General features: G+C 68.1%; 1 protein-coding gene across 2 annotated transcripts; it reads right to left on the bottom strand.

Moving 5' to 3' along the window:
* Positions 1-410: 410 nt before the first annotated feature.
* On the bottom strand, positions 411-12695 carry MIDN (midnolin). Of its 2 annotated transcripts, none has more exons than XM_030466259.1 (8): positions 12495-12695; positions 10294-10519; positions 9195-9282; positions 8823-8885; positions 3353-3739; positions 2704-2836; positions 2278-2583; positions 411-953 (listed from the first exon to the last, which is right to left on the bottom strand). In XM_030466259.1, exons 2-8 carry the CDS (start codon positions 10509-10511, stop codon positions 688-690), a joined length of 1461 nt encoding a protein of 486 aa, XP_030322119.1. In that variant the 5' UTR covers positions 10512-10519; positions 12495-12695; the 3' UTR covers positions 411-687. The 2 variants fall into 2 exon arrangements, with proteins under 2 accessions (XP_030322119.1, XP_030322120.1); XM_030466260.1 differs by lacking the exon at positions 12495-12695 and adding an exon at positions 10649-10746.
* Between the last annotated feature and the right edge of the window lie 1613 nt (positions 12696-14308).

Genomic DNA, 14308 nt, shown 5'->3' with positions numbered 1-14308 from the left:
CAAAACAAAGCCCCCCTCCCCCCCTCCCCCCAACCCTGGCTGCGGCAGCGGGGCCGGTGGCACCCAGGCATACGTGTCCCCCCCAAACACCTGGGGGGGGGTCCCAGCCCCGCAGCTGAGCAAATGCTACATATAGAAGGGAAGGAAAACAAACGGCCCCCAAACCCAGGGGGGCCCCAGCACCTCCGAAAGAGACTTTTATCTCCTCCTGCCCGTGCTGGGGGGGGCGCTGGGGGGCTACAGCCCACCCTGCTGCACCCCTCTTCACAGCAAAGCAGCAGCTTCGATATCCCCCAGGGACCCCCCCAGTGCCAGGACCTCCTGCTCCTGGCTGGGGAGGGGGCTGGCAGCTCCTGCCTGCTCCCCAAACCCAACCCAGCCGGGGGGGTGAAGCTGCCCTGGCCACCCCCCAATCCCTCCCCCCTCCCCCCCCCCCATGAAACGCTTCCCCTAGCACGGGCAGGGGCAGCTCCGAGGCGTCAGGTCACAGGAGATGGCAAATCTAGAGGAGATCTGGCCCATGACAACAGAAATGACATCACCGGCAGCCGGGGTGGTGGGAGCGGGGACCCCCCCCGAAAAAAAACAAACAAAAAAAGAAACGAAACCAAAAAACAAAAATTAAAAACAAAACAAAACCCCGGCAGAGTCCACGGCCCCGGGGCCCTCCCCCCAGGGCACCGTCTTCTATGCTACAACAAACTCGGATTTCATGTCCGCCTTGACCTCCGGCTTCCAGACCGAGTCCTCGAAGTCCAGGTCCAGGCTGCCCTCGCTGGAGGAGACGCTGCTGTTGCTGTTGGTGCGGCCGGGCTTGCGGCCGGGCAGCCAGGGGTAGGGGGCCCGGGCGTCCCTCCGAGCCTTCCTCCGCAGCCGCTTCTGCTGCATCAGCAGCTGCAGCCGCTCCACCTTGCAGCGCGTTGCCCGGTTCTCCGTCTGCCGCAAGCGATCCCCTGCCGGGACAAAGCCGGGGGAGGGGTCAGGGGGGGCTGCGCTTCCCTTGAACGCAAGGAGGGTGGGGAGGAATACAGCCCGACCGCCCCCCTCTCCCCTGTATCTCACACTCGAAGCATCCTGTGCTCTGACTCCTCTGAGGCTGCACCCCACACCTGGGGGGTACACGCAGCCCCCCACACCCCAGCGTGGCTGCAGACACCCCCTGACCTTCCCTTACACCCGGGGGGGGGATGCAGCCCCCACCTCCTGCCCTTCCCTTACACCCGGGGGGGGGATGCAGCCCCCACCTCCTGCCCTTCCCTTGCATCCAAGGAGGGGAATGCAGCCCCCACCCCACTGCCTTTTCCTGCACCTGGGACACACAGACACACAGACCCCCCCCCCCGCGGAAATTTCACAGCAGCACAAAACCACACCAAGGGGTCACAGGGTGAGCAGGATGAGCCTGGCAGAGATACTGGGGGGGGGTGTGTTTCACACCAGGGGGGTTATGCAGGCTTCACCCCTCCAATACACCTGGGGAGGTGTGTTGGAAGCCCCAGGGTGAGGTTGGCCACATTGGGACCCCGACCACACCACTGAGGGTGGGAGCTGGCGTGGAGCCACCCTGGGGGGGGAGGCTGGACCCCACTTGCTGGGAGAGAAGGAAGAGAAAACCCTGTGGGGAGGGTGAGTCCCCCCCCTCGGCTGGCACTGGAGGTTTCACTTCTTATCTCTAAGCAAATGGCAAGGGGGGGTCAGGGAGGGTGGGAGCCTCCGGGCGCCTTCCGGCCTCGGGGTGAGCAGGTGTGCACCCCACAACCGCCTGGGGGGGCATGGGAGCCTCCTGCTGCACCCCAGACAAACCCACCTTAGCACCCAGCCTGGGGCAGTGAGTTTGGGAATGGGGAGACAGGCAAAGAGCCAGTGCAAGCCCCCCTCCTCCCCCCCCAAAAATTAAAAGCTCTGCTCAAGTGCAGGGACAGGCCCAGAGCTCCCAGGGCTGCAGGGACAGATGGGGACAAAGATGGGGACACTGCAGCCCCCACATTACAAAGCAGGGCAGCACCAAAGGGTGACAGTGACATCAGGCTCTGTGGGGAGAGATCTGATGCAAAGGAGATGGGGGCTCAGCTCTGGCTGGGGCGGGGGGGAAGCTTCAGGGACTTCCTGGCCCCTCTCTGCTCCCTGAGTTGGGATGGTTCAGACCAAGGACACCAGAGGTGACAAACCCAAACCCAGGCATGCTGCCACCTCGGTGCTGGGCACAGAAATGGCACACGGTGGCCTGGCCCACCCCTCTGGGCACCCATTAACCCCCTCCTCCCACGCCAAACTCACCACTGGGCTTGCACATCCGGATCTGGCTTTGGCACTGGACAACGGGGTGCAGGGGCGGGGAGGCCGCAGCCGCCGGCAGTGGCTCTGAGGTAGTTTTGGTGGCGAGGTCCGGGGAGGCGGGTGGCGAGGAGGAGGAAGAGGAGGAGGAGGAAGAGAACTGCGTCTGGCAGCGGAGCTGTGTCAGGGACTGGGGCATGCCCTGGTAGTGTCGCGTGGCGCTGAGGAGGTCGTTCAGGATCTGCAGGATGGTGCCGATGTCCCGCCGCGGCCGCCCGCTGCTGTCCTGGCAGTTGGGGTGCAAAGTGCCTGGGGAGGGGGCGAGAGGTGGGGGAGGTGAGCGGCTTTCCCACAGCCCCATGACCACCACCCCCAGCCCATCCCCTCTGCCATGGACACCCCCCCAGACAGGGTCTCAGCATCACCTACCGGAGAAGGTCCCTGAGAAGACCCCAGGCGCGTGGTTGACGAAGCTCTCGATGACGGCCCCGGGTTTGCGGGACCGGGCGGTGGGGGCAGAGCCGCTGCCCGGGGCGCTGCCGCTGCGGGTGCCACAGTCCACCTGGGTATGGGGGAGAGATAGGAGTCAGCCTCAGGGCAGGGGACACCAGGAGGGAGGGCAAAGCCCCATATTCCAGCCCCTCACCCCCCAGGTCACACCAGGAGGACCCCACAGCAGCCCCAGGCAGAGAGCAGGCACCAGGAGCCCGTTTTACCGGGACTCAAGGGACTGCGGCTGTCCCACTTCCCTCTGCACTGGTGTCCCCAGCCCCAGGGGTCCTGGCAGTCAACCCCCCCCCCCGGATCAGCTGTGCTGTGCAAGAGGCAAAGGACAGCAGGAAGCACTGGCAGGCAGCCTCTGCCCGGCCACAGGGACAAAATATGGGCAGAGCCTGGAATACACCCTGACCCCGAGCCCCTCCCTGGAGCACTCTGCAAACCAGGCACGGGGAACACCCTTGTCCCACACGTAGGGAAACTGAGGCAAGGAAGGGCATCATCACAGCAGGGCCAGGAAGAACGCAGCTTTCCTCCTCTGCCCCCCAAAGGCACCGGGACCCCCCCAGACCCCACTCACCTCTGAGCAGGAGGAGACGACGCTGCTGTTCACCGTCGGCGTCCCGGCCCCGTGCGAGCGGAACATCCCGGTGGTGACGGGAGCAGAGTGGGGGGCGTTACAGTACATGGGGGGGGCCGGTGCGGAGGGCGTGGGGCTGGGGGCCGGGCTCTGCTGGCACGTTGGCACCACGGGGATGCGGGTGAAGCCGGAGCCGGTGCCGCCGTGCAGTGTCCGGCAGTGGGGGCTGGCGGTGGCCCCCGCCTCGCCTCGGCTGGCGATGACGTGTCGGTGCTGGAGCTGCCCACTGCTCTGCTGAGCTGCCAGCTGGAGCTGCACGAACATCATATGGTCACCCACACGCAGGGCCAGGGTCAGGGGGGACCGTCCCGACAAGAAGTCATTGACCTGGGGAGAGAAGGACACCCCTGTCAGCCCTGACACACAGCGAGACCACCACACAGACCCCTCCCTGCCCCCAGGTGCCAGCAGGGGATGGGTGCTGACCCTCCAGGTCCCATTGGAGCCACGGGGCAGTAGGACCAGGTCAGGGGGGTGCCAAAGGAGCCAGCCCATCCCCGCAGCCCTTTGCCAGGGCCTTGTCCACACCAGCCTGGCAGGCCAGCCCGGCCATCGTCCCCACACAACCCCAGCCCAGTGCCAGCTCCATCAGCTGACAGCGCCAGGGGGGAATTTTCTCCCTCCTGCCCTCCCCGCCCTTTATCTCCCAGCACAAAGCAGTGGAGCTGTGCTGTGCCAGACCATGCCGTGCCTGTCGCTGAACCCGCCGCAGCCGGTGCCCGACGGGCAGGGCCAGGCAGGGGCTGCTGCAGCTGCACACCCACCCCCGGGGCCAGCACCACTCCCCCCCTCCCTGACAGCCCAGCACCAGCACAGGGGGGTGCAGGGGGACTGTGTGTCCCCCCCTCTCAGCAAGCTCTTTGCCAGGAGGATGGGAGGGGGCAGACAAGGACACACTGGGTCCTTGCTGTGCTTTGCAGCTATCAGGCAGGGGAACACAGCCTACCTGCCCCCCCTCCCCTCCCCAAAAGCAGCCTGGGGGGCAGGGGGGAGGCCTGGGGGAGCAGCTCTGCAGGCAGGATTTGCCCCAGCCCACCCCTGAGGCCTCCATCACAGGCAGGTGATGGAGCAGCTGCAGCGCGCAGACAAGAGCAGGGGCCTGACCCTGCCCGGGCTGTAGGGAGGGGGTGTCCCCCCCAGTCCCCAACACCTGCTCCCCTCCCTCCCCCCACCCCACCACGCAGCCCCCCAGGATGCATAAATCACTTGAAGTCTGTGCCAGGCAACGAAGGAGCCCAACCCCCCCCCAGCTCTGCTCAGCATCCTCCCCCCCCCCCCGAGCCCTCCCGCTGTGCCTTTGGCTGTGCTGCCAGGGGAGGGGGGGGTCGTGCCTCTAACCCCCCCCAAGCCCGGCTGGCCAAAGGGCTGTGGGCAGGGGAGGGGGTCTCAGCTAAAGGGGGGATGACGCCAGTGCCACCCCCTGGGCCGAGCTATTCCAGGGCACGGCAGGCACTGGCTTCCCCGGCCGTCACGTGCGGCTCCCGACAGACGTCACCCACCCACACCCCCAGCGGCACCCTCGGGGAGCAGCTGTCACCCACAGCACCACGAGGTGAAGGGACCCAGAGCGCTGCATCCCCAAATCACCCCCATGGCCCCCCCATCTTCTCCTCCAGCCAAGGGCCAGCACCTCTGCAGAGCTTGGCCTCCTCCTCCTCCTCCTCCTTCCCCCCCCTCCCCGTCCCGGCTCCCCCGCGCCCCGCTCCAGCGGGGGCCGGTTCTGAGAAGCCGTGGGAAAAGCAGCTTTAAAAATACCATCAGCAAAGCCCCGAGCGTGTCAGGCGGGGGCTGCAGAGGAAGGGGTGGGCGTGAAGGAGACACTGCAGCTCTGGACACGGGGGTTACAGAGCCAGGGGGGTGGGGGGGGGGGAAGGGAGGGAGCAGGCGTGCACATGGGCACACGCGTGTGCACGCACACAGCACCTGGCCACAGGAAAGCATCACCCCAGCCCCCATCCTGCCCCGTGGCTCTGACGCTGCCTCGGTTTCCCTGCCCACAGCAGCTGGGGATGGACACGTGCCTGGCCAGCAGCTCTGTGTGTGCCTCCTCCCCCCCCCAAGCATCCTACTGGCCCCACAAAAGCATCACCTCATCCCCACCGCTCGGTCACGACCCTCCCCAGCTCCAGCCACAACAGCATCACAGCACAGCTCCGGCAAAGAGACCTCCGGGGAAGCAGCCAGTGGCCACCAGGCCACCCTGGTTCTGTTGTGGCTCTCAGACCCAGCACAGGGGGGACGTTACCCATGGGGCACAGAACCTCAGAGACTCCCAACCCACCTTCCACTCTCCCAGCTGAGGTGCTGAGACTATTTTGGGAAGGGTCTATCAGAGCCTTCCCAGCCCTGCCCCACACGCAAGAACACCCAGACCAGAGCTCTGGCCACCCACCACCAACCTTGGCACCCCAACCACCTGGGGGAGCCCCCCCCAAACACCCCCCAGAGCCCCTTGACGTCAGCCAGCACCCGAGGCCTCCTTGCTACTCCATCTGACTCACACCTGCCTGCGCCCTGCCTGACCCCCCGCTCTGGAGAAACCAGAGCACCCCAAACCCACAGTGCTGGGTGCTTCCCAGCAGCACCAATAATACCCCCTCCTTCCCCAAGCACGGGGGTCCCCACCGCCACCCCCCCAGCCAGCCTGGGGCTCAGCTGTGGCTCTGAGCTGGCTCAGCCCCCGCGGTGCCCCAGGCAGGGCAGGGCGGCCGGCCCGGCGAGACCGCGGCTCTGGGGCTCCCAGCACCCGCCCCCACACCGATGCCAACCCCCCCCCCCGGCGAAACCAGGGCGCTCCAATGCAAACACGTCCCACCCAGCCGCCTGCTCGGCCGCCCACGGCCGCCCAGGGAGGACCCTGTCCCTCCCAGTCAGCTCCACCACAGGGACCGGGACAGACCCAGGGAGGAGGGGGGGTGGAGGGGGAAGGGGGCTGGGAACTGCGGGCCCCCCAGCTCCCCCGCACCCAGGGGTCCCGCAGGCCCCTGCCAAGCCCTGGGAATGGGTTCAGCACTGGGCTAGGGGCCCGCAGAGATGGGGCAAGTGTCTCCCGGCTGCTCCTCAGAACCACGGATGACTCAGAGAACGCCGCATTCCTGCCCCGCGTCACCCCGGCCCCCAGCCCCACACACCCCCGGGCCCCCCCGGCCCTGGGCTGCCAGGGAGGGGCAGTCCCCCCACCACCACCACGCAGAGCAGCCATCCCGCTGCAGTTCCTGGCAAATCCGGAGGGGAAAAGGCAGCGGAGAGCAAGGACAAGAAAGGAGGGAGGATGAAGGAAATGTCCCCCCCATCCCGCAGCTCTCCAGCCGGGAGCAGCTGCAGCCGACAGCTGGGTCCCACGGCTCTAGAGCTGGGGGGGTTCCTATGCCAAGGAGGACAGAGGGCCAGGCCCCCCAGCCACATTCCTCTGGCCCTGGCAGAGCCCAGCTGGATGTGTGTGTGTGTCCCAACCCCGGGCTCTGCCGTGGGGCAGAGGGATGGGGAGGGGGGGAAATAAACGTGGCTGCAGGACCCGGTGCCCATCCAGAAGCTGCCGAGGGGACAAAGCTCCCTGGAAAGTGAGGGCAGGAACAGAGCGTGCCCGGAGGAAGGAAGGAAACGCGGTGAACCCTTCCTGTCACCTCCTGCCCACTGTCACCGCCTGCCCGGCAGCCCCTTCCCCAGGGCGGGGAGGGGGTGGCAGCGCCCCGGCCCCCCGCCGCCCCCAGAGGAAGCCGGCGCAGCTCTGCCTGCGCTGCCGGAGGATGCGTGACGCAGGCAGAGCCGAGCAAAGCATGAATGAGAGGAGTGGTTTCCTGCCCCCCCTCCGCCCCCCCAGGTGCTGGCGGTTCCTCCTGCACAGCCCCGGCTTCCTGAATCACCGACTCGGCAGGATCCTGCAGTGGGCAGAGAGGTGCGGAGCCAGCACTGCTCAACCTGCCAGGGATGTCAGACCCCAGACCCCCACCTGGCAGAGACACACACATCCCTCCCCCCCCCACGGTGGGCCACCAAACCGCAGCCCCCACACCAGCCCTCCCACCCTGCCAGGCTTGGCTGGGAGGGACCACCCGCTCACCAGGACACACAAGGTGGTAGTAGGTGCTCCCCCCCCCCCGATGCATGGATACCCCAAAGCCCTTGGCTCAGGGCAGCTCCCCAGTGCATCCCACCTCACTGCCCACCCGAGGGGGGAGCTGCACAGCCCCACCAGAAATGGCTGCAGCTCTGAGACCAGGACATGCACCAGGACCCTCAAGGTTGGGCTGCCAGAGCCAGCCCCCTCTCACAGCTCTGCAGCACTCTGAGCAAACCGGGCTCCCCACAGACCCCGGTGGACAGAGGCAGGAGCCAGGCCCTTGCACAAGACTCCTGCCCCAAGCTCACCCCCCCTTGGCCCACACAGGGTTAAACCAGCTGCTGAAAGTCAAGGTCACCCCAGGCAGCCAAGGGCACTGTGGGTCAGCACAGGTCCCCACCCCAGGACAGTCCTGGCCCTCACCATGTCCCCATGGGGGGTGCAGCCATGACTCCACCAAGCCCCCCCAGGGGAGCTGTAGCACAGCATGGGGCTCAGCCCCACCCTCCACCCTAAATTCAGCGAGGCAGGTAAAAAACAACAACAAAAACAACCCCCCAAAAACCCCAGCCAACCAACCCCAACCAACCTTTAAAAAATTATCTGCGGCATTGGCCGGAAGGGAAGGCAAGAATCTACCAACAATAATAAAAGAGACTGAAAACAAAGGAGCCAGGGCCTGCACGGCTGGGGGTAAATTCCACCTTGGCAGCCGGCGGCTGCGCGCGCACTCGTGGTGGCCCCCCCAGCCCTGGGAACATTCCACCCCCCCACCCTCACCCTCAATGGGTGACACCTCCCGCACTGGAGGCCGCCCCAACAAAATTCACAGCTCTGCTAAACACGGCCCCCACCCGCACCCACTCCTCGGCACCCAGCACCCCAGCCCAAGGCCACCGCCTGCAACCGCCAGCACACGGTGGCACAGACCCCGTCCCCAAGGACGGCACCAAGGAGAGGGGGACAAACCCTCCCAGAAGCCTCCATGCAGCCCCCCCCCCAGGTACCTGGGGTGGGGAGGGCGGTGGCAGGGGGGGTGTTGCACCCCTTGGGCTTTGCCACCGACCTGCTGCGTGACCTTGGGTGAGTCACTTCACCTCCCAGCGCCTCTGCCCTCCCCGGCGTGTTTGGGCTGCGGCGTGGGACCTCCCTGAGCTCAGCGCTGCACAGGATGACGGTGCCTGCCCCGGGCACCACCCTCAGCGCTCCCAACCTCTGCTGAAGGTGAAACCACTGAACGACGAAGCCATTCGGGAGGGGAAAGAGGTCACAGCAGTCCCTTGGCCCACCCCGACCCCCCCGACCCTCCTTTGTCTCCATCCCTGCCCCGACGTCGAGCTTCTCACCTACCTGAGTTTCAGTTAAGCTTTCCAGAGCTTGCATCACCGACTGTTCTGGCCTGGACGCCTGGGACTGGAAAAAAAAAAAAAAGAAGAAAAAAAAAGAGAGAGGAGGGAGGGGGGGATTAACATTACAAATGCAGAGAAGGAGGGGGCGTGTGGCAGGAGGGGAGGGATGACATGTCACTTCCACTATTTCTACACAAGCCCTGAGAAAGCAGTGAAATATTAAACCCGCTGCCGTGCCCAGCCCGGCGCTGCCTCCTCAGCGAGGGCTGGGGCAGCCGAGCCCGGGGCTGCCAGCACATCCCCCCCCGGGGCTTTAATAATAGATGGCGACGAGTGGGAGGGAAGAAAGGAGCAGCAGGAAAAGGCCGCTCACCATCAAACCGGCCTCCACAGTGGGCACCAGCGTCAGCTTGCTGCCTTCCACGACCCCCAGGTCCTGCAGTTTCCCAGAGCTGAGTCGGCTGGGGGGGGAAAAGGAAACAAAAGAGAGGTCAGCACCGGCTGGGCAGGCGAGGGGTTCCCTGCTTCCAGCCTGGTCCCAGGGGACCCAGCCCCCCTCCAACACCCCCACCCCAAGCGTTCGGACCCTGAGAGACAGGAGAGGGACCCAGCCCCTCGCTGCTCATCTACATCTCCCCCATCTGCCCCCTGCAACCCGGGGGGGACACAGAGGGTACTAAGGATGCCCCCACTCCTTTGCTGGGTGCAAACGGGGCCCGGGGCAGGGCTAATGGGTGCTGAGGAGCCAGCGAGGAAGCTGGCAGGGGATGGGGCGGCCGCGGGGGTTCGTGGCACAGGAAGCCTGCCCACGGAGGGGGGAGGGAGGGGAAGAAGCTGCGACCAGAGCGGGGTTGGGGAAGTGGCACAGGAGTATGTGCCCCCCCTTTCCTTCTCCCATCTAGAGATCTCTAAGTTGCTCCCGGCCAGGGCTGAGCAGGCGCGGGGCAGCCCGGCCCCACTTGGCCCCTGCTCCACCTCGGGGGGGGCGGTCTGGGAGGGAAGCTGCGAAGACCCTCGGCCCGGGCCTTTGGCAGACAAAGGAACCCCCCCACCTCCGGCCCTCCCAGCGCTAGGGGCTCGAGGCGGGGGGGTGTAGGGGGCCGGGCCGCGCCGCCGCCGAAGTTGAGCCCAGAACAAAGGGCCGGGTCCCCGCGGGGCATTGCCGGGCCCCGCCGCCCACAAAGGAGCCCCGGCAAAGGCCGAGCGAGGGGGCGGCGGCCGCGCTCCTGTCCCCACCACGGCCCGGAGCCTCCCTCCCTCCTTCCCTCCGCCCCGGCCCCCGACTCGCCCCCGCCCGCGGCCCCCCGGGCTGCTTCCCCCCGCCCCGACCCGCCGAGGAATGGGGCCAGGCAGGGGGAAGGGGGGCGGGAGCCTTTGTGCGGTGCCGAGCCCGGTGCGAGGGGGCCGCCCCCGCGCCCAGCCCCGCTGCCGTGGGGGGGGGATGGGACCCCGGCCGCCCCCCCGAGCCCTACCTCTCTTTGTGCAGCAGAGCCAGCCGTTCCTTGGGCACCTTGAGCCGCTGGGACAGCCGCCGCTTCAGCCCCTCCACCGTCTCCTCGGGGGGCACGGAGAGCTCATAGCGGGTCCCGGTGGTGGTGTTGATGTAGAGGTTCATGGGGGGCTCGTTCGGGACCACCTCGCAGGCGGGAGCCCCGCGGCTGCAGCTCCTGGCGCCGGGCTGCGGGTCCATCCGCCGACCTGCGGGGAGGAGCGGTGGTCGGTGCCGGGGGGCGACGCAGGAACGCGCGGGGGGAGAGGCGGGGGGGAGAGGCAGCGGACAAAGGAGGGAGCGGGGCCCGTTCCACCGCACGCCTCGGCGGTACCCACGGGAACTCCGGCTCCGCTTCGAGTCCTCCGGGAAAAGCCGGCTTGAGGAGGGGGAGTTATGGGATCCCCGGGCCGGGCAGGCACCGGCCGGGCCTTCCGCGGCCCCGTAAAAAAATAAATAATATCTATATATATATTAAAAAAATTAAAATTAAAAAAATCTCCCGTTCTGCTCCGGAGGAGCCGCGGGGCGCGGGGAGGCGGCTCTGGCTGCCTGCGGGAGGAGGGGGCAGTGGAAGCGGCGCTGCCTGCCCTGCCTGCTGCCTGCCCTGCCCGCCGCTCTCTCGCTCTCTCCGCTCCGCCGCTCGCTCTCCCTGTGCGGGGTTTTTGGGGGCGGGGTGCGGGCCCGGAGGCCGCGGCGAGGGGCGGGGAGGCGCGGAGGACGCTTCGCTTCCCCCTTTTTTTTTTTTCTTTGGGGCCGGACCCGCCGAACCGGCCGGTACCGCCGCCGCGCTCAGCCGGGAAGCGCCGAACCGGGAGAGGGGACGGGGGGGGGGGGGGGAAGGGGGTGGGAAGGGGGGGAAGTTACAATGTAGCAACGTCCCGCGGGCGGGGCCTCGCCCTCATTCACTCCGGCTCCTCCGGGGGGTCCGGGCCAATGGGAGAGCGCTCAGCGCTCAGACATCCGCGGTGGGAGCCAATGGGGAGGGGGTGCAGGCGCCCCACGTGTCCCGGTGGGCGGGCGGCCCGGCCGGATTCCTCCCGCCCACGCGGCCGCCAAGCCCCGCCCCCTCCACCGCCCCCCGCGCGCCCTCGCGCCGCGCCTGGAGCCATTCATAATCCCGGGGCGCACAACAAAGGGGCCCGGGGGGGGGGGGGCGGGGGAGCGGAACCAGCAGCGGCACCCGGACCGGTACCGCCGGGCAACAACGTGTCCGGCGAGGCCGGTGGGAGGGTTGGGGTGCGCGGCCTGGGCTCCGCGAGAGGGGTGAATGCGGGACACGGGCGGGGGCGGAGAGCGGCCCCCGCACCGGAGGACGCCGCGGCGGCGGGAGAGGACGGGCCCCGGGGCTGGGTGGCAGCCGGAGCCCCCGGAGACGAGTGACACGGGGACAGTGAGGCGGAAAGGGCGGGGGGGACATACACACACAGAGAGTCACCCACGGCCGGTCACACCCGCTCGGTCACACGTACCCGCCCGGTCACTCTCCCGGTGACGCCGTTAAAGCTACGGGAAACTGCCCGGACGCAGGGCTGACCCCCCCCCCCCCCCTGCACTCCGCTCCCCAGTTCTCTTGCCGTCTCCCTTTCCCCTAACCCGAACCGGCTGCCCCGAAGGTGGAACGAACACCCCGGGGCCCCGGTACCGGCACCCGGGGGATCCGGGGGGGGGCTATGAGTCAGCAAAGCGCGCGCGCCCTCTGCCGGCCCCACCGCGTGTCCTGCGCCCGGGGGGGCCCGCGGGATCCGGGGAGCCCTTTCCGAGGCACCGGGGAGCCTGCCCGCGCTGCTCGCCCGCCGGTCAGGAGCGAACCTGACTGGGCGGCAACCCCTCGACCTCGGCACAGGGGAACGGGGGTGAGGGGCCGCTCCCCGGCATGCAGAGGGGGCTGAACGGGGCACCCCTCAACTCCTGGCAAGCCCCGCTGGGGGTCCTCGGTAACCGGGCCGAGGGCAGTCTGTGGTCTCGAAAAGCCCCGAGTCAGGGGGGTACGGAGGGTCCTGGCGGGTGGGAAAGATCTTACAGGCGACCCCGCGCGGGAGTCTTCGCCATGTGTCCCCCCCGAGGAACCGTCTCGTCCGCTCCGCGAACACAGAATGAGAGCAGTCCCGGTTCGCGGACCCCCCCCCCCTTATTGCCCGGTGCCCCCCCGACCCGCTCGCAGCCAATCCTGGTCCCACTCACCGAGCCCGGAGCGCGGTCCCGCGGCTCTCCGGCGCGGCTGGAGCTCAGCTGCCTCTCGCGGCAGGAAGGAAGAAAAAGACCCCAAAAACTTGCCGAGAAGGGAGCAGTAGGGAGTCGAGGTGCTGCACGGAGCTGTCCTATCCTGTTCTGTCCCCTCCCGAGCGCTGGAGCCCGTCCGAGTGCAGCCCTGACGCGGAGCTGCCGGGGAGGTGCCCCAAGTTTTATCCCGCACCGCCCTGGGTGGAGCCTGGCGGGGGCAGGGACTGGACTGGCCCCGGCCTCACACCGGCCCCAGCACCGGCCTCAGGAGGACCCGCACCTGCCCCTGGGAGGGGTCCCTATTCCCCTCCCCCGTCTTGACCCTGCCCTGGGGGTCTCTGTCCCCCGCCCCGGGGTGTGCTCTCGGCTCGTCTCGCTCTCCGCCCTGCTCCCCGTCTCGGCCTCCCGGGGGGTTGTTTTGGCTACCCGGAGTCCCGGCTCTGCCCCTCTGGGGGTCCAAGTTCCAGCTCCGCCCGGCGCTGCTCACGGGGCTGCTGCAGGCAGGGCGGGCAGGGGAGGGGGCACCCCCCTCTCCCGGGCGGTGGGGAGGGGACAATCAGGACACCTTGTCCCGTCCTGGTGTCCTCTCACTGGGGTCAAAGTCGGTTCGTCCGCAGGGAACCGCTGGGCTGAGCTCTCCTGGGAAGCTGATGTTTAAAGCGGCTCCCGGTGGAGACTCTCTGATGTCTAATAGCGAGGCTGGGCCGTCCCTCCCCCTGGGATTCCCTCTGCCCAACCACCTACTTCACCACCAAGACAAGCTCTCGGCCACAAGGAATTTTGGGGAACAGGGGAGCGGTACCCCGGGTGCTGGGGGGTGATGTCCCAAGTGCTCTGGAGAGGAAACCACAGAATGGTTGCTTCCCCGACACAGGGTCTGCGGGACCGGGGGTGCGGCAAGGGAGGATGCTGAGGTGACCTCAGGCTGCTTCGGCCGGGTCTGGTCCCGCACACAATGCTCTGGCACTCCCAGACACAAAGCAGCTGGAGCTGCAGCGAGGAGGGGGCCGCACGTCCCCGACCCACCAGGCAGCAGCAAAGGGGGCCCGGGGGGGAGCTCCCCGGAGCCCCAAAACGTTGTGGCAGTTTCTGGCCCGAAGCCTCCCCCGGGGTGGGTGCAGATGGATGCCGGAGCCGCGGTGGGGTAGGAGCGAGGCCCTTCCATCTGCATGGAGCAGAGCGGGGCTGGGGGGGCGGCAGGGAGAGAGCCTCTGTGGCACAGCCTGCAGCCCCCCGCCCGCCACGGCCCCCTCCGGGCTCTCAGGGGGGAGATGAGCTCAGGCGGCTCCGGCTCCTGCCATTGTTGTCCCTGGGAGAGGGGCTGGGGCAGGGATGCGCCATTGTTCTCCCTGGGAGCTGCAGAGCCCCGGGCCCGTGAAGCCGCCCCTCGGGGGGCCGCAACCCCCCCTTGCTGTGTGGGGTGAGGCCCCTGGCACAGCGAGCAGAGGGGGCAGCCGGGCCCCGGCCCCTGCCACGGCTCGTGCTGTGGTGGGGACCCCAGACCCACCTCCTCGGGGAGCAGGGCCCATCCACCAGCCCCCGGCTCACAGCCAGGATCTGCAGGGGGGGACAAAGGGATGGCACAGCCATGGGGCTGCTGCTCCGGCACTGGCTGGGAGTGAGGCCCACGCGGGTCCGTTGGCAGAGCGTGGCGTGCCCCAAGGGCAGGGCATCTCCCTACATCCTCACGGCCCCGAGGAGCCCCGTTCCCGGTCACCACCCTCCCCGCACGGCTCCGTGCCCTTCCTGGGAGGAAGCTCATCCCCTCCGGCAGT

The sequence above is a fragment of the Calypte anna genome, chromosome 28 (assembly GCF_003957555.1).
Source record: "Calypte anna isolate BGI_N300 chromosome 28, bCalAnn1_v1.p, whole genome shotgun sequence".
NCBI lineage: Eukaryota > Metazoa > Chordata > Aves > Apodiformes > Trochilidae > Calypte > Calypte anna.
This window is presented reverse-complemented; position numbering and strand designations above follow the sequence as displayed.